General features: G+C 41.1%; 2 protein-coding genes across 2 annotated transcripts in view; one reads left to right on the top strand and one right to left on the bottom strand.

Moving 5' to 3' along the window:
* The window catches only part of LOC131198384 (sulfotransferase 1C1-like), a 32793-nt gene extending 6879 nt beyond the window's left edge, over positions 1-25914 (top strand). The window contains exons 2-10 of the mRNA XM_058182968.1: positions 14620-14733; positions 14851-14941; positions 15043-15223; positions 15931-16059; positions 16142-16239; positions 16619-16745; positions 18955-19049; positions 24267-24447; positions 25512-25914. Coding sequence (XP_058038951.1) covers positions 14642-14733; positions 14851-14941; positions 15043-15223; positions 15931-16059; positions 16142-16239; positions 16619-16745; positions 18955-19049; positions 24267-24447; positions 25512-25624 — 1107 coding nt within the window. The 5' untranslated portion in view covers positions 14620-14641 and the 3' untranslated portion in view covers positions 25625-25914. The remainder of the gene's footprint in view (positions 1-14619; positions 14734-14850; positions 14942-15042; positions 15224-15930; positions 16060-16141; positions 16240-16618; positions 16746-18954; positions 19050-24266; positions 24448-25511) is intronic.
* On the bottom strand, positions 560-4764 carry LOC131198385 (sulfotransferase 1C2-like). The gene is made up of 7 exons (XM_058182969.1): positions 4434-4764; positions 4181-4309; positions 4000-4097; positions 3199-3325; positions 2817-2911; positions 1274-1454; positions 560-672 (listed from the first exon to the last, which is right to left on the bottom strand). Exons 1-7 carry the CDS (start codon positions 4597-4599, stop codon positions 560-562), a joined length of 909 nt encoding a protein of 302 aa, XP_058038952.1. The 5' UTR covers positions 4600-4764.
* Positions 25915-27678: the final 1764 nt, after the last annotated feature.

Below are 27678 nucleotides of genomic sequence, written 5' to 3'. Positions count from 1 at the left end.
TTTCCTACTCTGAACTTGTACCAAATACAAGTTTACTCCAAGCATTTAGCAGACTATTGGGGACTCTATGCATTATGTTTTCCAGGACTGAAAACAAAGATCATCCCACAAAAGATAGATAGATATCTTACTTTATTCTGTTGTTCATAAATCTTAATTTTAAGCTGGTCTAGATACATTCTGCTGGGCATCATGTTTGTTTTTTTTTTCTCCTTTTTCTTGCACAATCCACAAGCTGAATTCCTGGAAGGATAAAATGTATCCTTATCACAAATTATGTCTGCCTCTCTGACATTTTTGGGAAATGACATGATGCAAAGGTTATTCAAATAAAAAGTACTCATTCTTTATCTCCTCGCCACAGAAAGTGATTAGGAGGCTAACTCTTTCCTTTCATTCTCAGGGCAATTCCTTTCCAAGGGAAAGGCTTATAAAATGGCAAGCCCAGCCATCACAAAAGGACCTTCTGCCATTGCTTGTAAATTTGTGATTATTTCTTTTAATTCAAGTAGAAATCAGTCCGAGAAAACATCTTGCTTGAAGGCCTTGGGAAGTCTATTTATAGCTCTGTGCAGAAATCCAAGCCACTGTTATCTAGTTTTTGGGTGCAGATTTCATCCAGCTGTTGGCTTTGAGCCTTTGTGAAGTGTTCCTTCCACTCACCTATGGCACCTAGAGATGGAAAAATATTTAGAGAAAGACAAAAATATATTCTCAACAACCTGGATTTCCAGATTTCTTTCTTCAAACTCAGTGCTTCTCAGTCTCGGCCTTGTTAAGATGTGCGGATTCTGAGGATTGAAGTCCACACATCCTCACATGGCCCTGGCTGAGATATGCTATTCTGACTCAGTTTCTGAACTCTTTCTCACAGCCGCTAAGAAGTCTTTCCACTTTGGATAAGTTGGAAACTTATCAATAAGTGATGCAACCTAGACATACGGAGACATTACCTGACAGTGAGAACAATTAATCAGTGAAACAGCTTGTCTTTGAGAGTTGTGAGTTCTCCATCATTTAAGAAGAGACTGGACAGCCACTTGTCTGTCATGGTATAGGGTCTCCTGCTTGAGCAGGGGGTTGGATTAGAAGACCTCTGGGCCTGGGTCCCTTCCAACTTTGTTATTCTATTATTGTCACCTTTGTTCCAGTTACTTTGGAAAGTATTTTGGGAAGCAATATAATAGTTCCTTTTTATTTGTCTCATGCTCAACACAGTCCCAAATGCTCCCCTTCCCATCAGGTGTAGCTTGAACTTCGTTATTCTCCTTACCTTTTCTCATAAAAGGTGACACTGTCTGGTCAAGGACAGAGGAAGGCATGTTGCTGTAATTAGCCATTGGGTTCTTTTTCATGTTCTCAAATTTTGTGTGCTGCACAATCTGATCCAGGAGTGATGCTGAAAGCTCTATACTTAGGAACTGAGCTACTTTTTGAATTTCCTGAGCTGGATTCTGGGAAGGAAAAGAAAGATTAGAATGAGACCAATGGTGAGTTGCCTCTGGTTCTGACTGGTTCTATAGAACCAGTAGCAAAACCAGCAGGAGGCTCTGCCCACTGACCCAAACATCATCAAAATCGATCTGCGCATGTGCAGAAGAGGAAGCGTGCACATGGGCACGATGCGAACCGGTAGTAAAGATAAGTAGAACCCAACCCTGAATAAGACATGACATGAATTATATTGTAAGACTATAGAAAGTCTCATTGAGAAAAGATGTTTGTATGTGGTCTTCATCCCTCCATGTTTTGTTGTCATAATTAGGAGCTTCTAGCTCCGTGATAGCGAACCCATGGCACGTGTCCCAGAAGTGGCATGCAGGGCCATCTCTCCGGGCACACGAGGCGTCGCCCGTTGCTCTTCCAGGTTCTGGTGCACACATGCACGCCGGCCAACTGTTCTTTGCGCACACAGGGGCGCCGGAAACCAGAAGAGCAGCTCTTTGGTGCACATGCGCATGCTGGGGAGCTGAGCTTTTGGTTTCCAGCATGCACATGCATGCTGGGGAGCTGCTATTCCAGTTTCTGGTGCTCCCCCATGTGCACACATGCTCCCATTTCGGCACTCGGTGCCAAAAAGTTTCACCGACACTGTTCTAGCTAATTTACTCATTTGGCTTTTCTTCAAACTAACTTGTGTTCACACTGATTAATCAATAAGGTTTTCAGTTTTTCTATTCATTATGATAGACTAAAACAGAGCAGTAGATATAGCATAGTGAAGAAAACACTTAACAGAAAGTAGATTCATCTTTTCCCTTTGAAATCAAAATCTGTTTAGCAGTCTACATCTATTTTTTGAACTGCAAATGCATGGAATCCCAAGGTTCCACAAGCAATTGCGATTAAAAAAAAACAAAAAAACAATTTTTTGAACTTCGCAAACAAAGATACCACACACACAGTGGGGTGAATTTTTATACACTGCACCTCAGATGCCAGTCTACTGCTTTATAGTTAGTGTATATGCATAATGATGTTGTGGCTAGTATGTCTGTATTTGAACCAGATCATAATTTGTAGGTGATTGTTTTTTTTCAAAATCTTACATAAAATTGTGCTATATTTTTATTCCTATTGCTTAGGCTTGTGGTTTTTAATAAGTTTACTATTCAATATTGTCAGGTTATGTTTCTGGTTTAAATAGCATTAATTAACTTTCTATCCCAACTGTGGTTGTTAATCAGGGACCACCTATAGAAAAAAGATGTGAACCTTTATTGGTGAACATTAGTAGTAAGAAGTCCTAAGGTTCTCTTTAATGTAAATTATCACCTGAGTATGTTTGTACGTATAAATATATGAGAGATGCTTACCCTTTTTATGTCTTCATAAAAGAGGTACAAAATTGAATGATGGTCTTTAGCCTCCCACCATCCACGAACATGGTCAAACCATGAGCCATAGCAAACTGCATAGAGAAACTCAAATTAGAAATAGAAAATGTTATATAGTATCCAAACTGTAAAACAAAACTATAAATCTAGAAAATCTAGAAAAAAAATAGCACCAGATTTTCCTATATTTTATCTTCTTTTTACCAGATCCTGTTCACTCTTCACCATGTGTGTTATTAACCAGAAAGTTTCCCTTGTCTCCTGTATCATGAAACTCAATGAAAGAGTTATCAGGACCACCTGCTTGCCTAAAACATGCAGATAAAAAGTTTTGTTCTTTACATAAATAGCCTCTACTTACCTTTCCCAGCAATGAAATTCTCCAGAAAATCTTCCCACTTTCCTGGATCTGGAAGTATTTTATTCATACGATGGAAATGGAAGAAGGAGACAGCACAGTCCTTGGCATTTCTGGCCACATAAATGACCTGTGAAAATAAAACTTATGAGGAATATAAGTTGAAGGAAGGTCAACTCATAGGAACTATTTGATGTGCCCAGGCCATTGGTGAACCTCCTTCCACATAGCAATCAAATCTAATTCTGCTTAGTTTTTCAAAATCAGTCAGAGTTGATTAGGTGCTGTAACCTCACCTAAATCTGATCCAGTGGAAAGCAAAATTTAATGTAGAAGTTTCAGACTTTTCCTTCTTGACTCCTGAAACTTTTCTTTCTTGTTTGCTGTTGTGACTTTTTTTATTTTTGTATTTAATTAACTGTATTTAATTCACTTATATTAAATAATTTCACATCTATTTGGAAATTAGGCACATTATGTATGGCTATAGGTTGGGAAAGCATTATAGAATGAAATTCTACAGTAAACATTGATAGATAAGGTCAAGAGCTCCAGATCTTTGAATACCCCCCCACCCTAGTAGTGAGTTCCACTTACCTTCGCTACAGGTTCAGAACTGTGACCTTGTGCACCCACTTCAATTGCATGTAGCGCTGTTGCGCATGTGCAGAACCTTCTGTGCAAAGTGTCTGTGATGACGTCCCGCCGGGGGGGGGGCAGAATCTCCCGCCGCCACCACTATCAGTTCGCCCGAACCAGGGCGAACTGGTAGAAACTCACCACTGCTTCCCCAATAGTTCTAACCTTGCAATTTTGTTCCCAGAAGGAAGTTGGCAAGAGATGAACTGGGAGATGAGATTTGAGGGTTCGCGGGGAAGGCATTGCCAATGCCAATTCAAAGCCTGCAAGGTCAAAGGAGACATTCACACATTGGAGAGTATAGTGTTTAATTCTACTTTTTTCCCTCTGTGCCTGTGAGACTCACCTGAAGGGATGGGCTTTGGAGGGAAAAGTTCTGTGTAGGGGCTCCGCTCGTAAATGGGTGCCCGGGCACATTTCTGTGCATCTCCTCTATGTTGAACCATGTCCACAATTTCCTGTATCCATGTGGTCCCTACCAGGAAGGAAGGAGAAAAGCTATAGGGAATAGAGAATTCATCCAGCTGCCATGGCTATCCATATTTCCTGGTTCTCTTCTCCCTTAGCTCTGCCAATCATTCTCATGGACTCCTCTTTACCTGCTTTGGGATAAGTGCAGAGAAGAAGGTCATCAGGCCGAGCTTGAAAGCCACTTATTAGATTCCAATTCTCTACCATTTCATTGAGCATTGGGATTCTCTCAAGTTCTACCAGTTTGGGGCATTTGATAGCATCCAAGCTTTCCATCTCTGATTTGAGGTCCATCCACAACACAGTAAAAACGTTATTACTGTACGGCACTTCTTGGCCACCTCTGCTAGTGCTCTGCTTCCTCTGCCGCAGTTGCCACAATATACAGGGTCAGATCCAGTTCCTTCTTCATCTGTGCTATTGACTTTCAGATTTCCTCCTGCTTCTCCCTCTTAACAGCTGCCAAAACTGGGATTCAACTTCAATAGGTATGGGTGGAGCATATATGTTGTGGAAGAATTGAAAATATTTGCATATTTCAGGTTGATAGAATAGAATAGAATAGAATAGAATAGAATAGAATAGAATAGAATAGAATAGAATAGAATAGAATTTTTTATTGGCCAAGTATGATTGGACACACAAAGAATTTTTCTTGGTGTATATGCTCTCGGTGTACATAAAAGAAAAGATACGTTCATCAAGAATTCTAAGGTACAACACTTAATGATAGTCATAGGTGCAAATAAGCAACCAGGAAACAATCAATATCAATATAGGTCATAAGGATACAAGCAACAAAGTTACAGTCATACAATCATAAGTGGAAGGAGACGGGTGATGGGAATGATGAGAAGATTAATAGTAGTGCAGATTTAGTAAATAGTTTCACAGTGTAGAGGGAATTATTTGTTTAGCAGAGTGATAGCATTTGGGAAGAAACTGTTCTTGTGCCTAGTTGTTCTGGTGTGAAGTGCTCTATAGCATCGTTTTGAGGGTAGGAGTTGAAACAGTTTATGTCCAGAATGTGAGGGATCTGTAAATATTTTCACAGTCCTCTTTTTGATTTGTGTAGTATACAGGTCCTCAATGGAAGGCATGTTGGTCACATGTTGTTTTTTCTGCAGTTTATCCTTTGAAGTCTGTGCCTGTCTTATTGGGTTGCAGAACTATATATCTCCTATGTGTAAATTGGGCATACAGCTTTCATCTATTTTTCAGTTCCATTAATGGATTGTACATATAAAATAATTTTGTTCAAAAGTTGCTGATCAAGACTTCCTCTTCCCCTGAAGGGGAAAATTAAAAGAGTAAAAGTTAGAGAAAGGTGGAAAAGAGAATGCAAGAAAGGGAGAAAGAAGAAGATAAAAGAATGGGAGAAAGGGAGAAAAATATTAAGAGATGAGATCTGGGAAAGAATAAAAGAAAATGGTTAAAAGAAGGAGAGAAATGAATAGTAGAAAATAAACTAAAATAGTGATATAAACTTTCTTTCTTTTCTTTTTTTTCTGGAATATTGGAAATTAGAAGAAATATGGATTATTCTAAAAAGGTAATAAAAAAGGTTGAAATGAATGAAGGAAAATAAAAAAAGAGAGTAGGAGGAAAAGTAAATTAAATGTGGAATATATAATGGGATATATGCTTCTTTTTCTGTTTGTGCCTGAGAATGCATGGAATGAGAGAAAATTAAAGCAGATGGTAAGGAAATAAAATTTAAATATATAAAAGAATGGAAAATCCAGCAGAGGAAAAGGAAAAAAAACAGATCCAGGAAACTACAGACCTATCAGCCTGACCTCAATACCGGGAAAGATTCTGGAAAAGATAATCAAGCAACGAATCACCGAACACCTAGAAGCAAACGAAGTAATAATCAAAAGCCAACATGAGTTTGTCAAAAACAGATCATGCCAAACTAATCTAATTGCATTCTTTGACAAAGTGACAAAATTAGTAGACCAGAGGAATGCTGTCGATATAATTTACTTGGACTTCAGTAAAGCATTTGATAAAGTAGACCATAACCTACTACTAGATAAAGTAGAAAAATGTGGGTTAGACAGCACCACCACCAGATGGATTTGTAACTGGCTGACCAACCGCACTCAACGTGTAGTCCTCAATGGAACTACAGCCACATGGAGGGAAGTATGCAGTGGAGTACCCCAAGGCTCTGTTTTAGGCCCAGTACTCTTCAACATCTTCATCAATGACTTGGACAAGGGGATAGATGGGGAACTATCAAATTTGCAGATGACACGAAGCTGGCAGGAATAGCCAACACTCCAGAAGATAGGCTCAAGTTACAGAAGGATCTTGACAGACTTGAACATTGGCCGCTATCTAACAAAATGAAATTCAACAGTGAAAAAAGTAAGGTTCTACATTTAGGCAAAAAACAAACAAAATGCACAGGTACCGTACATGTGGTACCTTGCTCAATAGTAGTACCTGTGAGAGGGATCTTGGAGTCCTAGTGGACAACCATTTAGATATGAGCCAACAGTGTGCAGCAGCTGCTAAAAAAGCCAACACAGTTCTGGGCCGCATAAACAGAGGGATAAAATCAAGATCACGTGAAGGGTTAGTGCCATTTTATAATGCTTTGGTAAGGCCACACTTGGAATACTGCATTCAGTTTTGGTCGCCGTGATGTAAAAAAGATGCTGAGACTGTAGAAAGAGTGCAGGGAAGAGCAACAAAGATGATTAGGGGACTGGAGGCTAGAATATATAAAGAACGGTTGCAGGAACTGGGTATGTCTGGTTTAATAAAAAGAAGGACTAGGGGAGACATGATAACAGTGTTCCAATATCTCAGGGGTTGCCACAAAGAATAGGGAGTCAGGCTGTTCTCCAAAGCACCTGAGGGTAGAACAAGAAGCAATGGGTGGAAACTGGTCAAGGAAAGAAGCAACTTAGAACTAAGGAGAAATTTCCTGACAGTTAGAACAATTAATAAGTGGAATAATTTGCCTGCAGAAGTTGTGAATGCTTCAACACTGGAAATTTTTAAGAAAATGTTGGATAACCATCTGTCTGGGATGGTGTAGGGTTTCCTGCCTGGGCAGGGGGTTGGACTAGAAGGCCTCCAAGGTCCCGTCCAACTCTGTTGTTGTTATTGTTGTTAAATGTGAAAGATAGTATGGTTTATAAGTGAAAATCATTGAAATTAAGATGTAAAAGGAAATAAAATTGAAATGTTAGTAAATGATGTACACTATTGGAAGAAAATAATAAGTATTGAATTGTGAACAAAAACTTTAAGAAAATAAGAGGTGGAAAGTTGCATTAATTGATTGTATGATATAAATGGAATAAGATGAAGACAATGTTAATAATTAAAATATAGGAGGGGAGGTTTGAGAAAAATGCATAATAAATGAGAACATTTTGGCAAAAACTGTAGTTAAGTAAAATATATTTGAATATATTGAATTGTATAAGATATGATATGACCAATACTCTGTTCATAAATCATGTATGTGTGTAGGGGGTGGGAAACTAAAAAATCAATAAAAACTTGTTAAAAAAAAAAGACTTCCTCACCAAATGTCTTAACTATGTGAAGTAAAAATAAGGCATCCAGAAGACCTGAGTGTAACGTTATGATACGAACTGTATTTAATCTGAATATAAGAATGTGAGCAGTGCTCTGTTGGATCGGGCCCCTGACCCAGTGGTGGGTTGCTACCGGTTCAGTCCGGATCTTGCGAACCAGTAGTAACAGTGGTGGGAGGCTCCGCCCACCTGCCTGGATGTCATCACAGACGCTCTGCACATGTGCAGAAGGACTGCATGCGAGCTCCAGTTGTGAACCGGTAGCAAAGATAAGTGGAACCCACCCCTGCCCTGGCCCCTCTAGCTCAGCAGTCTGTTTTCACAGTGGCCAACCAATTGCACAAGAAATCCCACTGGTCTCCCAGTAGATGGCCTTCAGACAAGACTAATAACTATTGATCACCCATCTGTATGAATTAAATTTAACGTTGGTTCTTTTTTTTGGTCAATGATTTTATTTTATCCAAAAGGTCAAAATACATAATCCAAAAGAAAAAAATTAAAGACAAAGCAAAACCAAACTTTGAAAAAAGTGAATTAAAAAAAGGACGAAAATACAAATCATCCCTCCCAATTAAATGCTGTCAAATCTATTGCAACAATAACTCCCCCCTTGCAAACAGTTTCAAAATGTAACTTGTAAGGATATAAAGGCCTTTTGGATAAAAATTTGGTGGATCTTACAAAATGTTTTGAAAAAGAAGATAAAGTTCCTGCCGCAATTTTTTTTGTTGGGAATTATTACGGACTGTACAGTAATTGAGACTAAATTGATTTTAAATCTAATAACAGCAGCAAGATTACTAATAGGACAGTACTGGAAGAAAAAAGAAGTACCTACAATAGAAGAATGGATATTGAAAGTTGCCAATTTGGCTGAGATGGCGAAAATATCAGCCTTTTTGAAAGACAATACGCAAGAAAGATACTTAAAGGAATGGAAAAAATGGATTGACTATATTCAACGTAGATATCAGACTAAAAGTTATCAGACTGTTTTTGAATGATTATGATGTATTATTTTTGATTGTTTTCGGGGGAAGTTAGGAATTGATGATTGTAGGGGTATAATTAAGTTGGGATGAAATTTTTTTAGCATATGTTTGTTTTATTTTTAACTATACCTTGTGTTCGTTCCGGGAAGTCGGGGGGGGAGGGGGGTTGTGAAGGGAGGGGGAGAGGAGGGGGGGAAGGGGGAAAAATTTTTTGTAAAACTTTTTAAATTAAAAAAAAATAAATCTAGGTAACACATTCATTTTAATAGCCGCAATCCTCCCCAATAACGACAACTGCAATTTTTTCCAGACACTCATATCATTCTGAACTTTTTGCCATAACAAGTCATAATTATTCTTATAAAGTTTCTTATTCGATGAGCTACTATAAACCCCTAAGTATTTAACCTTTTTTACCACCTCAAATCCTGTTATTTCCTCTAGTTTTTGTTTCTGTTGTATAGACATATTTTTGATTATCACTTTTGTTTTATTCTGATTTATTTTAAATCCTGATACCTTTCCATATTTATCAATTGCTTCCAACAAAAATCTACTTGAATTTATAGGATTTGTTAAAGTAACCACTACATCGTCTGCAAAAGCTCTAACTTTGTACTCATATTGTCTAATCTTAATTCCCTCTATTTTCGTTAATTCTCGTATTTTATCCAATAATGGTTCCAGAGTCAAAACAAACAATAGTGGTGATAAAGGACATCCCTGTCTCGTTCCTTTCGCAATCTTAATAACTTCTGTCAAACTACCATTTATTATAATCTGAGCTGTTTGCTCTCCATAAATCGCTTTAATTATTCTAACAAAACAATCTCCAAATTGCATTTTCTCTATTAATTTAAATAAAAAATCCCAATGCAATCGATCAAAGGCCTTTTCCGCATCCAAAAAATTAAGTGCTGCTGAAGTATTCTTCTTTTCCAAATATTCCAGTATATTAATAATTTGTCTAACATTATTCCTCATCTGCCTCCCTTTTATAAAACCAGATTGATCAGTATGAATTCTTTGTTGTAAAACTAACATTAATCTATTTGCTATTATTTTAACAAAAATCTTATAATCATTATTTAAAAGTGAAATCGGCCTGTAGTTACCGGGTTTAGAGCAATCTTGCTCCTCTTTTGGTATCAGTGAAATCAAAGATGTTTTCCATGACGGGGGTATTCCCACTCCTAGTTGTATCTGATTAAATAATTCTTCAAGTGGGCCTAATATTTCGTCCTGTAATTTTTTATAATAACTTGCCGTAAGACCATCTGTACCAGGGGTTTTCCCCATTTTTAATTGTTTAATTGCCTCTACTATTTCTCCAGTAGCTATCGGCCGATTCAACTCCTCCTAATGTTAGAGTATTAACCTTATAATCTTTCAAATAATCATAAATGTCCCTATTCGATATTTTATCTTTTGCATATAGAGCAGTATAAAATTCTGAGAAGGCCTTTTTAATTTTATCCTGTTGATATATCTCTTTACCTTTATATTCTATTTTTTGTATGACACGTGCTTTCTGTTTTTTCCTTACGTTATATGCCAGCCATCTCCCAGGTTTATTTGCGTTACAGAAGGTATTATGTTTAGCATATTGTATATTCGTTGCCACCTGGTCTGCCATTAACATATTAAATTGACTCTGTAATATTCTTATAGCCTCTTTAAGTTTGTGATCTTGTGGGTTTTGAATTAATAACTGTTGCTTCTTTTGAATTTCTTCTTCCAAGTACCTACGCTGCCTTTGTTTATTATTCCTCTGCCTATTGTCCAAGTATATCAATATACCTCTAATAAAAGCTTTACTCGCCTCCCACACAGTTCCTATAGGTGTCCCCTTGTGCATATTAAAATCAAAAAATTATTTCAACTGTTTCTTACAATGATTTACATTATCCTCATATCTAAACAGATTTTCACTCAGCCTCCATGTTCTACCACCTTTTTTCCCTTGTAATAGTTCCATCCATACTGGGCTATGGTCAGTTAAACACCTCGGAAATATCTTCATTTTCTTCACCCTAGAAAGCAAGTCATTAGAAATTAAAATAAAATCAATACGTGAGAAAGATTGATGTCTATCGGGAAAAAAAAGTAAAATCTCTCTCATCTGGATTCCGTAACCTCCATATATCTCTAAACTCAAAGTCTTCCATCATTTCAAAAAAGGATTTTGGTAGTTTTGCATGTATAGGTATCTTCTTAGAAGAGGTTCTCTTATCACTTCTTGTATCAATTACTCCATTCCAGTCTCCTAATAAAATAAACGAACTATAATCCCAGAGGATCAACCTCTCATGTAACATTCTATAAAACTTTTCTTGTTGCTGATTAGGTGCATAAATACCTATCAGCAAAGTCTTTTTTGCATCTATCACCAGTTCAATAGCAATAAATCTTCCTTGAATATCTGCCTCAATTAACTTAGCTGGTATATCCTTCCTGATATATACAACAATTCCATTTTGCTTCTTATCCAAAGCTGATGCAATAAAATGTTTACCTAATTTTGAGTTAATTAAGTATTTTTGGTCTGATAATTTGATATCTCTTGCAGGCAAATCACATCATTTTTAAATTGTTTAAAGTAGTGAAATATTTTCCTTCTTTTCTGAGCTGAATTCAAACCATTAACATTCCATGACAAAATTCTATTTGCCATTACTGGCCTCCTGAAGCTTTGAAGCAAACAACGGAAGATCCTCCTCCGGTATCTTCCGTCTAGCTCCTCCCACAGCTTCCATACTGGGGTCTTGACTTTTACTTTGAAACTGTTGCTTTTCTTTACGCTTAAGAGCTCCTCTTGTCACCCTTTGCTCTTGTGGTTCCTCTGATGCTGGCAGCAATAAAGCCTCTTGGATCACCACACCTTCTTAGATCTCTTGAAGTTTTTCTATCACTTCTATTTCGACTTTCAAAACTGTAGAAAGAAAATCCTTGGCCTTTAAAACAGTGTCAATTCTATATCTCCTTCCTTGATAAAATACTGTCAGTCCAACTGGCACCTCCCATCTAAATTGAATCTGATGTTTTTTAAGTTCTTGTGTAAAAAAAAAACAAATTCCTTCCTATCTCTTAACATCTTGGAAGGAATCTCTTTCAGCACCTTCAGCTCCTGTTCTCCAATTTTTAAAGTTGTCTGATATGAAACTTGCAGAATCTGATTTCTCATAGTTCTTTTCACAAAATAAACCACAATGTCCCGAGGAAGCTTTCTCTGTCTTGCGATCCAGGAATTAGCTCTATATATTTTATCAATTTGGTAAGCTACCTCTTGGGGTTCCACTTCAATAAATTCAGCCAATGCTTCTGATATAATTTTTCTTAAGTCCTCTCCTTGCTGTTCTGCATACCATGGATTCTAAGAGCTCCTTCCATAAGTTTATATTGTAATATCACAACCTGATCTTCATTTTGATCCACTTTTTTCTGAACACCTTGCATTTTGTCTTCTAAATGCTTATTTGACTGAGAGATCTGTTGCATTTCTTCTTCCAATCCCTCAATTTTTTTACTCAATCCTTGAACAGCCATAAGAATATCTTCTCTTATTTTTGCATTAAAATTCTCCATCATCTCTTTTTGCCTATCTTCAAAAAGTTTTAATTGTTCTTTCAATATATCCTCAAGATTTGGTTCTGATCCCCTTCTTCCAGAAGGCTTTAAAGGTTTAGCTGCCATTCTGTCTTCAAAAGAATCAGGAATTTAAACTTAAAAACTTTTCTTTACTCCTTTCAGTATAAGAGAACTCCGTTTGTAACAATCCACAAATAACGCTACTTTATTGTACTAAAAAAAATCACTTTCACTTTCAGACGCCATTTTAAAAGTCAATTAATCAGAGACAAAGAGAAGTTTCAAATTTCAAATGGGGAGTCGGTATACTTGCCGTGTTGTTTCTACTTCAAAGATCGAATGCTTGTGAAATTCCCATCTGCTTAGAAAATCAATCAATTTAACAAGTCCTTTTGAGCAGAAGTGACTCCTACTCCTTATTCCTGAAAAAAACAGGAGCACGTTTGAAGTTGGAGATAGTGAAGTTCGGTGGGACCATAAATCCGCTCTTAAGAGCAAACCCCCTGGCTAGATATACCACTCCCCCACAGCTCTGCCTGAGGGGTATGCTAAGGTCAGTGAACAGTGATTTATACTGTTTCACTGACTTTTACAATCTTCTAACGCAGAGTGCCCTGTTAGAGCACCTGGCAGGAGCGGTGACGTCACTGGAAGCCGTCATAAAAATCTTATAGTCGATATTCAAAAGAGAAATTGATCTATAGTTTTGAATCTGATTCGGGTTGGTGCCTTCTTTCATGATGACTGTAATGTATGCTTCTCTCCATGAGATGGGCATTTTTGCTTCCAACAGCACCTTGTTGTACAAATCCAAGAGTATTGGTTCCAATATTTCCCCCATATTTTTGTAAAATTTACCTGGTAAACCATCAGGTCTCGGAGTCTTATTGTTTTTTTGTCTATGGGTCGCTTCCTTTAATTCTACCAAAGAATTAAACCTAAGAAATAAAAGATTACTCATATTGGAAGGGCATGATCTACCAAAAGGGTGGCATGCCTTTCTATGGGACAAAGAAAATAAATTCATTCATATTTTTTCATCATAAAATACAAGAAGCCTTAATGCTAATATGGCAAGAAATTAAGAAAAAATACTATATGAAAATGCCCGGGTGGGTGTCAACAATGGAGGCAATGATACATCCAAATGTCATGGATATAAACAAAATGGCCAAATATTGTGAAATTTTGGATGGCCAAGAAAATTTAAAAAGTAGGCAAGATCTGGATGAACAAGGAATAAACATTGATTGGTGGCCTTACCTACAAGTAAAATTGTGGTATTTAAAGGATAAAGAAGAATATGGAATTGAACTGGTTCCACAACACCTAGACAAATTACTAATAGGCCCGGATGAAAAATTAATAACTAAATTGTATAAGTATTTTTTGGAAATTGATAAAGCAGAAGAAATAGTGAAGGGTATAGCTTGGGCAAACAATGTAGGGCACAATATTGAATTAGAGGATTGGGAAACAATTTGGAACAGAAATTATAAAATAACAAGATCAGCAAAATATAAAGAGAACCAATACAAAATGTTCTACCGCTGGCATCTGGCTCCCTCAAGATTAGCAAAAATATAGCCAAATTTAACCCCAAATTGTTGGAATTGCGGACAGAAGCAGGGTACCTTCTATCACTCATGGTGGCTATGTTCAGAATCGAAAAAATATTGGAAAAGAATAAAAAATTGATTGCAGGAAATAATAGTTCAACTGCAGCGGTAGTTTCGTAGTGATATGTCATGTAAATGGTCACAGTCTTGCACTATCTTTTTTTGTATTTTTGCATTTATATTTTTTTGTTTGTTTAAAAATCAATAAAATATAATAATAATAAAAAAACCTGGGCAGAATTTGTATTGCATTTTCATTTTTAGGTTGGCAGGGCTTTTTTTGCACATACAACCTCTGTCTATCCTAGACATTTTAGTTAAATGAGGAGCAAAGAATTCTATTTGCCTCAGTCACGTTAGCTAACATAGCTAATGGTACAGAACACTGCTGCACCCAGGGATAGATGTGGAAGTTTTCCTAAATAATGCAAAAGATTTCAAACCCTAGGAAAAAGTATATTTAATATATTTATTTACTATCTCATATATAGAAGCATCAGGAATTTTTATTTTGCATAAGTATTTTATTAAACAACAACAACATTTTAGCAACCAGTGATAGCAACAGGGGATGTGCCTCCTCCTCTCTGACATTCAGCACATCTGGAATCACTTCTCGACTGATACATCAACTGACAATGAATGCAGCTGGGGACTTAAAGGGTGAGTGGCTAAGTTGTTCTTTTAACATAGGTAAAAGTCCAGGCTAAAAATGTACATTTAGGATTAAGTAATATTAGTAAGCAAACATTTTTCTCCATTTCATTCTTAACTACTCAGTCAGTTGAAGTCTGCAGACCTGGAAGGAAGCCAAACACTGAAGCTTATGAAAAGAAGAATTATTGGAACAGGAACATTGGAGGGCCCATTGGTAAGATCAGACAATTGAATGAAGCAGAAGAAAACCACCGATAGGATGACTGGGATAAAATCAAGAAGGCACAATTTTCTGATATTATCTTTTCTCTCCAGAACCAGAATATGGAGCTACCGTCTAGCCTTGATGATTTGGACCCCAAATTTGTCACGCGTTGCTCACTGATAGAGATTGAAGGAGTTTCTTTGCCCACCACAACTGCAAAATACTGGGATCAGATAAAAAGCTTCCAGGCACGGCCAGATGATCTTCTCATCTGCTCTTATCCGAAAGCAGGTAAATGTCAAGGAGATAAATAGGGAGACCCTGACACCAAAGTGGGCACCGGAAGTAAAGGTCTACATGTTGTGCTGCTTAAGTGTTTTATTTAAATGAAATTTAAGGAATTGGTTAGTAAAAGGGCCTATAAAAATGTAATTGGACGTTTTTTATTTTTGGGCTTACAAAACAACTGATACTAGAGCAAAGGAAAAGTCTTGAGGAAGGAAAAGGAGAAAAATCAATTCAATGACAATTGATTCAGACTGATGGAAATATACTGTATGTACTCTGATCCAGTGTATTCTGCTTTCCCCCGCATCTATTTTCTCTCTGGGATGATGTGATCTCTCTCTCTCTCTCTCTCTCTCTCTCTCTCTCTCTCTCTCTCTTCTCTCCCTTCCTCCGTCCCTCCCTTTCCCTTAATCTACTTTTTCTCCTCTTAGGGTAAAGTTGGTTTCTCAGGAGCTCTTTTGGTAGCAACTCTAAACATCGAGATGGTGGGAAGACGATGGGAAAGGGTTCAGAGAAGTCAAGATGGCAGCCATGACTACATGATTAAAGCCTCACCCCTTTTAAAACATGACAGAGAGGGTTTCAATTCTTGGTGTTGACAGCCATTTTGACTTTGTTGACCCTGCTGGGATGCCCATGGGAGAGTAGACCCTCAAGGTTTTACACTTCCTATGAACTCTCCATTTTGTACTCTCTATTTTTCTTTCCAGGGAGCACCTGGTTGCAGGAGACTGTGGATATGATCCAAAATGCAGACAATCTGCAGAAATGTGCTCAAGCCCCCATCTACAAGCGGATGCCCTTTCTGGATATGTTTCCTCCAATCACCTTTCCTTCAGGTGAGCATCTGCGATGAGAACGATGAGAATCTTTGTCAAAACTTGCCTGAATGTTTTTCAGACTTGGACAATGTCGTTTCAGATTTGGACACTGCAGAAGCAAGGCCTTCTCCACGCTCACTTAAAAGTCACCTCCCTGTTCATCTCCTGCCTCCATCCTTTTGGAAACAAAAGTGCAAGGTCAGGACAACTGGGATGGGGGTTGTGGTGGGGGTGAAATGGTAGGAAAGCAGCTTCATCTAAATCAGGATTCCATGTCAGCACCTCTTTCTATTTCCTGGCTTGATGACAACTTAATAGGATGCTGGGCTCCGCTGTGACTTAATCAAGAATTTATAAAATCTTGACCAAATCAATGCTCCTCCTTCAACTTTCAGAATTTGGATGTGGTTAGGAGTTCTTTAACAATATTTGTGGCTTGGCCTTTTCTTTCTTTTTCTTCTTTCTGGACCGAACACTATAGATAAGAGCAGGGGCATTACTTCACATATGAGGGATAGGGAGAGAAGAAGCTTGAAAATTGTTTTTGCATTCTCCCTTGTTTTCCCCTTTTCTTCAGGTGATCTATATTGCCAGGAATGTCAAGGACACCGTGGTTTCATATTTCTACTTTCATCACATGAACAAAACCTTGCCATACCCAGGAAACTGGGAAGAGTTTCTGGATACGTTCCTAGCTGGCAAAGGTGAGTAAAACCCGTCTAAAGAACTACAGCCAGCAGTTTGTTTAGTGATCGTTCAAAGTCACAATGACATGAAAAAAGTTACTTATCAACATTTTTCACACATTGCAACATCCCCTTGGTTATGTAATCAAAATTCAGAGGCTTGGCAACTGACTCATATTCATGACAGTTGCAGAATCCCAGGGTCAAGTGATCTCTTTTTGCAACCGTCTGACAAGCAAAGTCAATGAGGAAGCCATGTTACTAACTTAATAACTGCAGTGATTCACTTAACAACTGTGGAAAGTAGCTCGTAAAAAGGGGCGAAACTCACCTAACAAATGTCTTTCCTAGCAACAGAAATGTTGGGCTGAATTATGGTCATAACTTGAGGATTACCTGTATTTTCTCCAAACCATGCCACATTCCACAACTGAAAACCATGTTATAACCGTGCAAAAAACTGTTATCGGGATAATGAAATTTCGAAGGACAAAGGGTACAAATGTCGCTGATTTGACTGAAAAAGTTTAGAAGCTGAGAAACTCTTCAGATGTGCACATTTGCTGCTATTTTATAATGGGATATACTAGTTTGTAGTAACTCCCTTCATTTGCATGATAATACAGTTCCATGACTAGGTGGCAAATTAGCACTCTAAGGTTTGCAAGGCTTCATCACAGACAATAGGGGTCCCTGTGCAACTTGCAGTCAGCATACTGACCCTCACATTGTGTGGTATTGGAAGTGTTTGTTTATAAGGCACTTCAGTTTAATTCAGTTCAATCAGAACAGCGCTGAAAGGGACCATCGAGATCTTCTAGCCCCATAATGGCATTATAGCATTGTGTGTCACATGGCATTGTGTGCCCAAGGTGGCATGCAGAGCCATCTTTCCAGGCACATTTGCTGTCACAACTCACCTGCAATTGTGCATGCACACACGCCCCAGCTGGTGTTCACATGTCTGGTGCACATGCACGCAATTCAGGAGACCCAGCTGGTCTTTGGAGGTCCCCTGCACATGCAAAGATGGTGTTTATGTGTGTGCATTGTACGTGCGATAACCAAATTCATGCGCAGGTAGTGCTATTGCACGCACAGCACATGGGAGAAGCGTGTGAAAGTCACGTGTGTGTGCAAATGGTGTATTTCTACGCGCAGTCCTCAGGGGTTGCGCGCAAAAGCCATGAGAATGCGCAGATGGTGCAATTGTGTGTGCAGCACACGGGGAGGAGCCGCATGTTATCACAAATAGCATGTGCACACGCAAAGCGCGCAAAGCGCGTACCTGTTTGGCACTCGGTGAATGGAAGGTTCGCCACCACTGTTCTAGCCTAACCCCTTGCTCAAGCAGGAAACCTTATACCACTTCAGACAAGTGACTGTCCAGTCTCTTCTTAAAAACCTCAAGTGATGAAGCACCCACAACTTCTGAAGGCGAAGCTGTTCCACTGATTGATTGTTCTCACTTTTAGGAAGTTTCTCCTTAATTTCAGGTTGCTTCTCTCCTTGATTAGCTTCCATTTCATTGGTTTTTTCTTTCCTTCTGGTGCTTTGGAGAATAGATTGACCAGCTCTTGTTTGTGGCAGCTCTTCAAATATTGGAACACTGCTAACATGCCCCTTCTAGTCTTCTCCAGATCAGCCAAACCCAAATCCTGCAACTGTTCTTCATACGTTTTTGTCTCCAGGCCTTTAATCCTCTTTAGTTGTTCTTCTTTGCCCTTTTTCAAAGTCTCAACATCCTTTTCATAATGTGGTAAATAAGATGAATCCTTGACTTATGACCATAACAGAGCCCCAAATTTCTGTTGCTAAGTGTGACAGTTGTTAAGTGAATTTTGCCCCATTTTATGACCTTTCTTGCCACAGTTGTTAAGTGAATCGCTGCAGTTGTTAAGTTAGCAAAACGGTTGTTAAGTGAATCTAGGTTCCTTTGCTTTGCTTTGTCAGAAGATCGCAAAAGGTGGTCACATGATCCCAGGACACTGCTACCGTCATAAGAACAAGTCAGTGGCCAAGCATCAAGAATTGTGATCATTGGGGATGCTGCAATGGTCCTAAATATGAAAAACTGCCGCAAGTCACTTTTTTCAGAGTTGTTGCAACTTTGAACAGTCACTAAATGAACTGTTGTAAGTCGAGGACTACCTGTCCTTTTTTTTCTTTCTCCTTGAGAAAAGAAGTTGAAATAAATTTTCCAGTGTTCTCTGATGTCTGTTTCTAGTTATCTGCGGCTCATGGTTTGACCACGTCTGTGGCTGGTGGGAGGCCAAGAAACATCACCCGATTCTTTATCTCTTTTACGAAGACATGAAAGAGGTGAGAAACTTACCGCAAAAATGTTTCAGAGAGGGAATTCAATGATACAGGCCAATCTTTCTCAATTGGCTTCCCTGGAATTTTACGATTATGCAAGACTTGATGATCAAAAAATAAATAAAACTTTGTTTCTTGAACTTTGTGCAATGCCACCACTCATAGGAGTGTGAATGTCTATGCACCATAACTTAGCTGTCAGCTTGCCACTTTGTTATTGTTGTAATTGGAACAATTGAAAATTGAAATTTTCACTTTGTTTATGTCATTTTTATGCCGTGTTTCCCTGAGGCTTGATCAAGAATTCTTCCTAGCTTTGCACTGGCCTCCTTCAGTCTCAAAAGACGATGGTATCGTGCTCTGGAAAGAGATCCTAAAACAGCATCTAGTGTGACTAAAAAGGCCAATTCGAGAGTGGCGATCCCTTCCACACTGAAAGCAGATATATTCTGTCCCCCGCCCAGCCCCCAGATTTTGGTGGTTCCAGGACTGCCTCTTTGCCTCAGCCTGCCGAACAAATGTCTCTTTGAATTGGAGAAGGCCATGCTGTGTCTTTATCCTCCAAGCTGAACAATCGGAGATCAAGGTTTCTGTTAAGTTCGGGAAGTAACGAGGCTGGAGACCAGGGTAGTGACAACAGCTCTTTAATATATGGTGAACCCAGCAACAGGCTGGGGGAAAAACCTCTCCTTTTATACAGTTCTGCTGAGGTTTCCCAATCAGCAACGTGCTGATTTCCGCTCAAATATTTAAAGGCACAACTGTTAATACATAACACCTCCCTCCCAGAAAACACTTGGTCTTATTTACATATTTATTTACATGTTATTTTTCGACGTAGTCACGCAAATAACCTGCCTCCTAGTTCTTTCTGACCTGCGCGGTTCAGTTCTGGTGTTTTGAGCTGGTCGGAGGGGCTGTTTTCCTCCCAGCTCTTTCTCTGGGCCATCGGGCTCTGGATTATTGGCCGACTTTTTCTTGGCCATCCGCCTTGGATTAATTTTGGGATTTTCCTTGCTGTTTTCCTCGGGACCTGATGGCGCTGGAACTCTGGGACCTCAGCTAAGTCTTGCGCCCCGGTCATTGTCAGCTGTGGATTCAAAGTGGTATTGGTCATTACCTGTCTCTGTTGGTTCGGTTTGGTCAGTTATTCGTTTCCTTAACTGATCTATGTGGCGCCGCACATTCGGTTGTCTGGTAGCTCTACCACTACGATTTTGGCCCTGTTACTCTTGTTACTTGTCCTGCGAGCCAACTAGGCCGCCCCATAGTTTCGGCCCACACCGGTCGCCTATGCTCAATTCCTTGTTTTTTCTAGCTCCCCTTGTAACCTCGGGTGTGTAATGGGGTTCAAACGGTCAAGTGGGCACCGGAGTTTTCGCCCCATTAGCAATTCGGCTGGGCTTTTCCCAGTGGCTGTGCTTGGGGTTCTATGCTGGACGGCTAGGAAAGTCTTTTTGTTTGCCAGTCACCTGGCTTGAGCCTGACACGCCTCCTTAGCGCCCGGACGGAACGCCTGCAAGGCCATTCGACGAGGGTGGAAAGGTGCAGAGAGGGCATGTCGGATGCCTTCCTCTGCCAGGTACTCTTCAAACTGGGCTGCCGTGAATTGGGGCTCATTGTCGGACACCAGAGTGTCCGCAACCCGTGAGTTGCAAATAGGTGGCGAGGGTTGCGATTACTGCTTCGGCTGTGGTGGATTTCATAAGTATGATCTCTAACCATTTGGAAAATGCGCCACCACCACTAGGAATGTTTGGCCGTGAAAGGGCCAGCAAAGTCAATGTGGATTCTGACCAAGGCCCTTGGGGCTTTTCCCATTCTCTGACTGGGGCTGTTGGGGTAGGTCTGACTCTTGGCAAGCTTGGCATTTCCCTACCCTCTCAGCAATCTCTGCGCCCATGAGTGGCCACCATACATAGCTTCTAGCTAACCCTTCATCCTTACGATGCCTGGGTGACCTCGTGGAGGAGGTCCAATACCTTGCCCTTAACTTAACAGGAATTATTACACGATCACCCCATAACAGGCACCCCTTGAGCCGAGAGCTCATCACGCTTTAACAAATTTTGAACTGCTCGGCGCAGCGGGCCACCCTCTCTGTACCCAACCGAGTACAGTCCTTAACACAATGTCCCGGTATGATGCCCGAGCCACTTCCTTTGATGTGACTGGGCCAGAGTCCAACGAGTCAATAAGGAGGATGGGTGTCCCGGAGTGGGATCTTCGGTCGCCCCTGGCAGTGGGCATCGGCTCAAAGCGCCTGCATGCCCCACTTCTTCCGGTCGATGCTGCAGCTTGTATGAGTAAGCGGCTAAAATATAGTCCATCGAGTCAAACGCGACAGTGCCACAGGCGTTGGCGGTCGCCAGCCAGTAGTCCCAATAACGGTCTGTGGTCAGTCACGATTTCAAAATTCCGCCCAAAGACATACTCATGGAATTTTTGACCCTGATACAATGGCCAATGCTTCTTTGTCTAATTGGCTGTAGTTCCTCTGGGGAGGACATCGCTCTAGAGTAGAACGCTATAGGGGCTTCTGTGCCGCTTTGAAGTCTATGGCTGAGTACAGCCCCACCCCATAAGGTGACGATCGCAAACCAGCACTAGGGGTAGTGAGTCGTGATATTGGATGAGCAGGCTATCACTTGAGAGCAGGTTCTTTACTGCTTCAAAAGCCCTATTTTCTGACTTTCCCAAGACCAAACAGTATTTTTCCTAAGAGCCTATGCAGCGGTTCAACGGTTGCTTTGTTCTTTAAAAGACCGCAGAAAAATTAACCAATCCCAGGAATGCCTGCAGCTCTGCTTTGTTTTTGGGCGCTGAGCCTTCCTAATTGCCTTAACCTTGCTCTCAGTAGGGTGAATTCCTTTCTTGTCTATCCGTAGCCGAAGAAATCGACCGATTCGACCCCTATCTGACATTTATTTGTCTTGACTTTTAATCCGGCTGTCCGGAAAATGCTCAAGACCTTTCTTAACCGCTCCCCCAATTCCTCCATGTTTTCCCCTGAAATTAGGACATCATCGAAGTAGGGAACTACCCCTGGGAGCCCTTGCAGTAGTCGTTCCATCAGGTTTTGGAACAGCCCTGGTGCCACACTAACCCCAAATTGCAATCGGGTGCACTTGAATGCCCCCCTGTGCGTCACAATCGTTTGGGCTTCGGCTGTGCGGGCGTCTACTGGCAGTTGTTGGTAGGCTTGGGCCAAGTCTAACTTTGCAAAGACTTGCCCTTGCCCCAAGGAGTGCAATAAATGTTGCACCACGGAACTGGCACGCGCTTTTCTGTAAGGCTTTGTTGCCGCCGCCTTGTAGTCAGCGCAAATTCTAATTGACCCGTCCGACTTGATTGGGGTGACGATTGGCCTCCCACTTTGCGTGATCGACTGGCACCAAAACCCCTGATTTATGAGCTTGTCCAGCTCCTTATCAATTTTGGTTTTAGGGCAAAGGGACCTCCTCGCCTTAAGCCCAATGGGGGCTACCTGGGGTCTAAGTTGAAGGAAATAGGGGTCCCTTGTACTTGCCCAGGCAGTCCTTGAAGACATCTTCGAACTCGTTAAAGAGAATGTCTTTCAAATTGCAGTCACTTTGTAGATGCCAGTCACCCCATGCCCAGGGCACGAAACCAGTCTAGTCCCAACAGACTGGGCAGAGTTCCTTCGACGATCGTGTGATGGGCAGGGTCTTTGTGAGGGCCGACTGACTCGGACGGAGGTGGTCCTCTAACAGGGATGCGATTCTGGTAGTCGTGGCACTGAGCTGTGTTGGTAAATGGCGTCATGACGGACGGCAGTCGCCAGGGTGTCCCAGGACATGATGGTGATCGCTGATCCCGTGTCTACTTCAAGCCTGCACCGACTCTCGATCTTGGGCTTTGTAAAATCTTCTTTCCACTTTGGTTGAGGCGCGCCTATAATGACAGTCGCTTGGTTAGACTTGCGCTTTTCTTGTTTGAACCAATCGGGCCGCCTTTCCGGTTCCGCTTTGATTGGCCGATTTGAATTTTCGGAAGGTTGGGCCGCCTGCAAACCTGAGCTAAGTGTCCTTTCTTCCCACACCGCCCGGCATGTTGCGTCTTTAAACCTGCAGCGTTGGCGCTGATGCTGCCCTCCGCAGCTTCCGCACTGCCACGGTCCTCAGTGTCGCGCTTCGTCCGCAGACCTCTTCCTCATCCTCGCCTCACCTTCGGATTCGGACTGAATCTCCTCCTGGTGTACTGGCGCTGGCTTTGCGCCGCCTTTGGATTGAAGAGGCTTTGCAGAGTCTCTGCTGCTTTAGTAGACATTTCGTGCTCTGGCCTCGCCCAGAGCGGTGGCTAGTGTCAGGTTGCTCCTGGCTAGCAGTCGCGCCGTAGGCGGATGTCCTTGACCTCGGATGAGTTGCTCGAGTAGCACTTCGCCTAAGTCTCGTATCCACAGTCCTTGACGCCTTCTTCAACGCGCCATGTAGTCACCGGCGGACTCGCCTCCATCTGTTCGCCTCCGAATTCAAACCGCTGCACGATTTGGACGCGCCGGTGCTAAATGGTTCTTCAGCAAAGTCTGCAGAGTCGGCCACGATACCGATTGTATCGGCGCTGGCTCTGCCAGGGCTTCCAACTGACACCTCGGCCCGCAATGGCTTAGGAAGTAAGCCTGCTTATGGTTATCAGGATCCCTGTAGTTCGTTGGCTTTAGAAAGCTCAAACGGGTCACATATGTTCCCATTTCTCCTGCCCGGTTGTACGGTGCGGGTGGCGGTTTGCCATTTCCGCTTCTGCCCTGAGTTTGCTGGGTTCGAACCAGCGTGTTCAGCTCGGTTCTGGTTCTCCTTAGCCTCGAGATCCCACCTTCGCCGCCAATGTTAAGTTCGGAAGTAACGAGGCTGGAGACCAGGGTAGTGACAACAGCTCTTTAATATAGGGTGAACCCAGCAACAGGCTGGGGAAAACCTCCTTTATACAGTTCTGCTGGAGGCTTCGTCCAATCAGCAACGTGCTGATTTCCCGCTCAAATATTTAAAGGCACAACTGTTAATACATAACAGTTTCCCAGTTGTTAACGTTGATTCCCAGAGCCGTTAGGTCCCTCTTGTAGATATCCTTATAGCTAAATGTTTGAGAAGGTCCGACAAAGACTTTGGATTGAGATGTTCAAACAAACATGGCCAATCTCCTCCTGTCAGTAACCCTCAGAACTTTTCTCCTCCCCATTAACCATTTCAGCCCTTTCCCTAGGATCCAATTCGGGAAATGAGGAAAATAGCCCAGTTCCTGGGATTAGAGGTTCAAGAACCAGTTCTGAATCAGATTTTGGAGCACACCCAGTTTGAGAGCATGAAAAGAAACACAATGGCTAATTATCGTAGCGTGTCTCCCTGTCTCATGGACCACAACGTGTCACCCTTCCTCAGAAAAGGTTAGGATGGGAACCAGAGGGGGCAGATGGGGAGAGTGAATAAGCAATCAAATTTGACACTTTCAAAATGTGGCAGGGAGGGTACCGCCTGACAACACTGGCAGGATCTGATGTAAAAGTATTCAGTTTGGAAAAGACATTTGAAGGTGGAGGGAAGGGATGCTGCCCAGGGGTGAAATCTAAAAATTTTCCTTACCGGTTCTGTGGGCGTGGCTTAATAGGTGGGTGTGGCTTGGTGGTCAGGTGACTGAATGGGCATGTTCAATAATAATAAATAATAAAAATAATAAAGTATACAAAACTTGGGAGACACCGGTCTAACATCTTTAAAAATAGAGGCCCTGGTCTACCAACTGCCTTTTACTGAGAGGCCCCGGTCTACCTTCTTTAAAAAATACTACAGTGCTGATCAGCTGTAGTGCGGCCCTTTGAAGTGCCGCGGCAGTCATTTAAGGCTGTTTGCAGCTATATCACCACTGAGCGCTTCAGGGACAGAGAAGAAGAACAGCGAGGCGTGGGCAGTGGGGGGGGGCAGGGATTTTTGTTACCGGTTCTCCGAACTACCTGCCCCCATCGCTACCGGATCACGCGATCCGGTCCGAACCAGGAGCATTTCACCCCTGATGCTGCTTAAAGAACGGCCAGATAAGAGACAGCAGGTAGGGCAAGAAGCTCAGCATGGACTCATCCTATTTTTCTCACGCTATAAAAGATATGGCAGGAAATTATACTTTCAGACTTGCAAGATTCTGTCAGTATAGATTTAAATTAAGTAGAATGACCCTATCGGGTGTTCTTTCCTGTCTGTATACCTGGCAAGGCTAACACCTGGGGAGGATTTAGTCCCAAACCCATGATGGGTGTCAAATTTTGGAAAGGCGATCCTTGCAATGTTGAAATGCAACTGAGAGGTGTGGGAAAGCAAACAGGAGGACAGGTGAGCTATTACAAAAGACAATTTATCTAAATCCTGCTGGATTAGGATAGCAGAAAAGTAGCAGGGGAAACATGGCAACTGAGTTTTGTTTCTCTTCTCCCCCCGCTCCCCCGCCCACTCTCTGCAGGTATTGTTGGTGACTGGAAGGAACATTTCACAGTGTCTCAAAGTGAGCAGCTGGATGGCATTTGTAGTCAGTTGCTGGAAGGCAGTGGCCTGACCTTCAACACAGAGCTGTAAAAGCAGATCTTCTCCTCCATACAGCCTTCTCAATCAAGCCTGCTTAAATTATTAATCTTCCTTGCTTTTACTAAAATGAGCCATGGATCCATAACCGAATGAGAATCCAAGCTTTACTGTGCATCTCTTTAAATAGCTAATTCTTGTTCTAAAGCATTTCTCATTGCCAATTAAATTTCCTTTTGCTGAAATTCTCTTATTGAGATGCTTGGTCTCTCATTTCCTATCCTGTATGTTGGAAAAAGGAAGGTTTCCCGGTTTTTTATTTAAAGAGTTCTCTCTAATTTTTACGTACATTTTCTTTTCAATTGCTTAAAAAAATGCTCCTAGAAAAACCTTTCAAAAGGAAAGCGGGAGGAGAAAAAAGGGAGGCAACAGATAGAAATAATTGAAAATGTAGTCACTTTCCTGATATTCCAATCCCGTGAGGGCCAAATACGGCTATATTTCATATATTTTATGTTTACTTTATTTACCATTTTTATGCTGTTTGGCTCAGCATAAGCTCCATGGAAGATGGAGTTGAAACTGGGAAAGATTTCTCTCTCTGCCCCCCACCTCTTATCCAGCATGTACCTGGAAGCAAGTCAAATATGGTTTTTGCAAGCACAGGGAATTTAACTGGGCTTAAAAAGATAAAAATGTGCATGGATAGAGTGCTCCCTCTGGTGGCTATGGCCATGTAGTTTTCTTGATATATTTCTTAATAGTCATTGTGGATCCAAAGTCTTAAGTAGAAGATGAGCCACTGTAAAGAGGAGAAACTGTCTATCTAACACACATCCTCAAGTATGATGGGTGAAAAGAAGAATCCACATGTAAGTGTGCTTCTTCTGTCTCTGTTGAAACTGGAACAGCTGTTTTCTTCCCTCTTTTCTTTTTGCCTTTCCCCAGCCATTCTCATGTCCTTTCTTTCAACAGCTGCTTCATTTTATGCGCTGTCTGCTAAAACGAAGTAAGGCTATGGCATATGCTTGAAAGAAAATCGGGATGCCAATAATTGTGGAGTCTGTCTGGCAAGAACAAAGAATGTTTATTCACAGAGAATATCAGGTGTAACACAGAAAATATGCAGGTGTAACACATGCAGGCGGTTAGAGAACTGATAACAGTAACAAAAAGTTGGACATCCTGCACACCTCAGCTAGAAATTAGGAATAGAGATGGCCTGCAGCCAATTAAATGTGTATTAGATAACTCCTGGAGCATTCATCATCCAAGGCTTAGGAATAGGGACAGCTAGAAACCAATAGGACAATTGTTAGATCAGTACTAAAATGTTTATTAGATTATTTGTTTTATATATTCCCCCTTATCCCACTTTCCGCTTTAATGAAAATGTATACAGATTTCTTAATTCTATTATTTGGGGTTCATTGGCATTTTCTAGCCAGGACCCCTTTTCTTGGAGCGCTTCAATAAAAGGAAACAAAACCTGCATCTCATGTTTGGTGTTCTTCATTGGCTTCAACATCAGGCTCAGACTTGAATTGCGGAGAACAGTCTACTATTGTGTAGATAGTCCTTGACCATAATGGACCCTGCCTGGTAAAAGAGCAGCAATCTAAACTGAAATTGACTGCCATGTGGTCCAGGAATGAACTGATCTGTTTCTGCTTCTCTAATGTGGTTTGCACAGTGCTACAAGAAGCTCCAGAGGTTTCCTCTTCAAAAATTGTTTTAGGAGAGCCAAAGGGGCTGGGTGACAGCCTTCCAGACTTGGCCTCCATTTTGGCATCACGGCAAGGAATTGTAGGCATTCTGAAAATGGCGGGCACTTTTAGGAGGCAGCCATACTGTCCAGGATTGAGCGACCTGCCCTCCTTCCCTCAAAATAAGGACTGGAGATTTTCAAAAGATAAATGTGCAGTGAGAGATGGGTAAGTGTTGGAGAGCAGGCCCAAGAACTACATGGACCAGATTAAGCAAGATGGGGAAAGGGGGTGGTGCACTGGACTATCCCTGAGATCAGTTATAAGGTCAAATGACAACCATGGGACTACAGTGGCCATAACTTCAAAACAAGGTCACAAGTGCTTTTTTGGGGGGTGGGG

The sequence above is a fragment of the Ahaetulla prasina genome, chromosome 4 (genome assembly GCF_028640845.1).
Source record: "Ahaetulla prasina isolate Xishuangbanna chromosome 4, ASM2864084v1, whole genome shotgun sequence".
Classification (NCBI taxonomy): Eukaryota; Metazoa; Chordata; class Lepidosauria; order Squamata; family Colubridae; genus Ahaetulla; species Ahaetulla prasina.
This window is presented reverse-complemented; position numbering and strand designations above follow the sequence as displayed.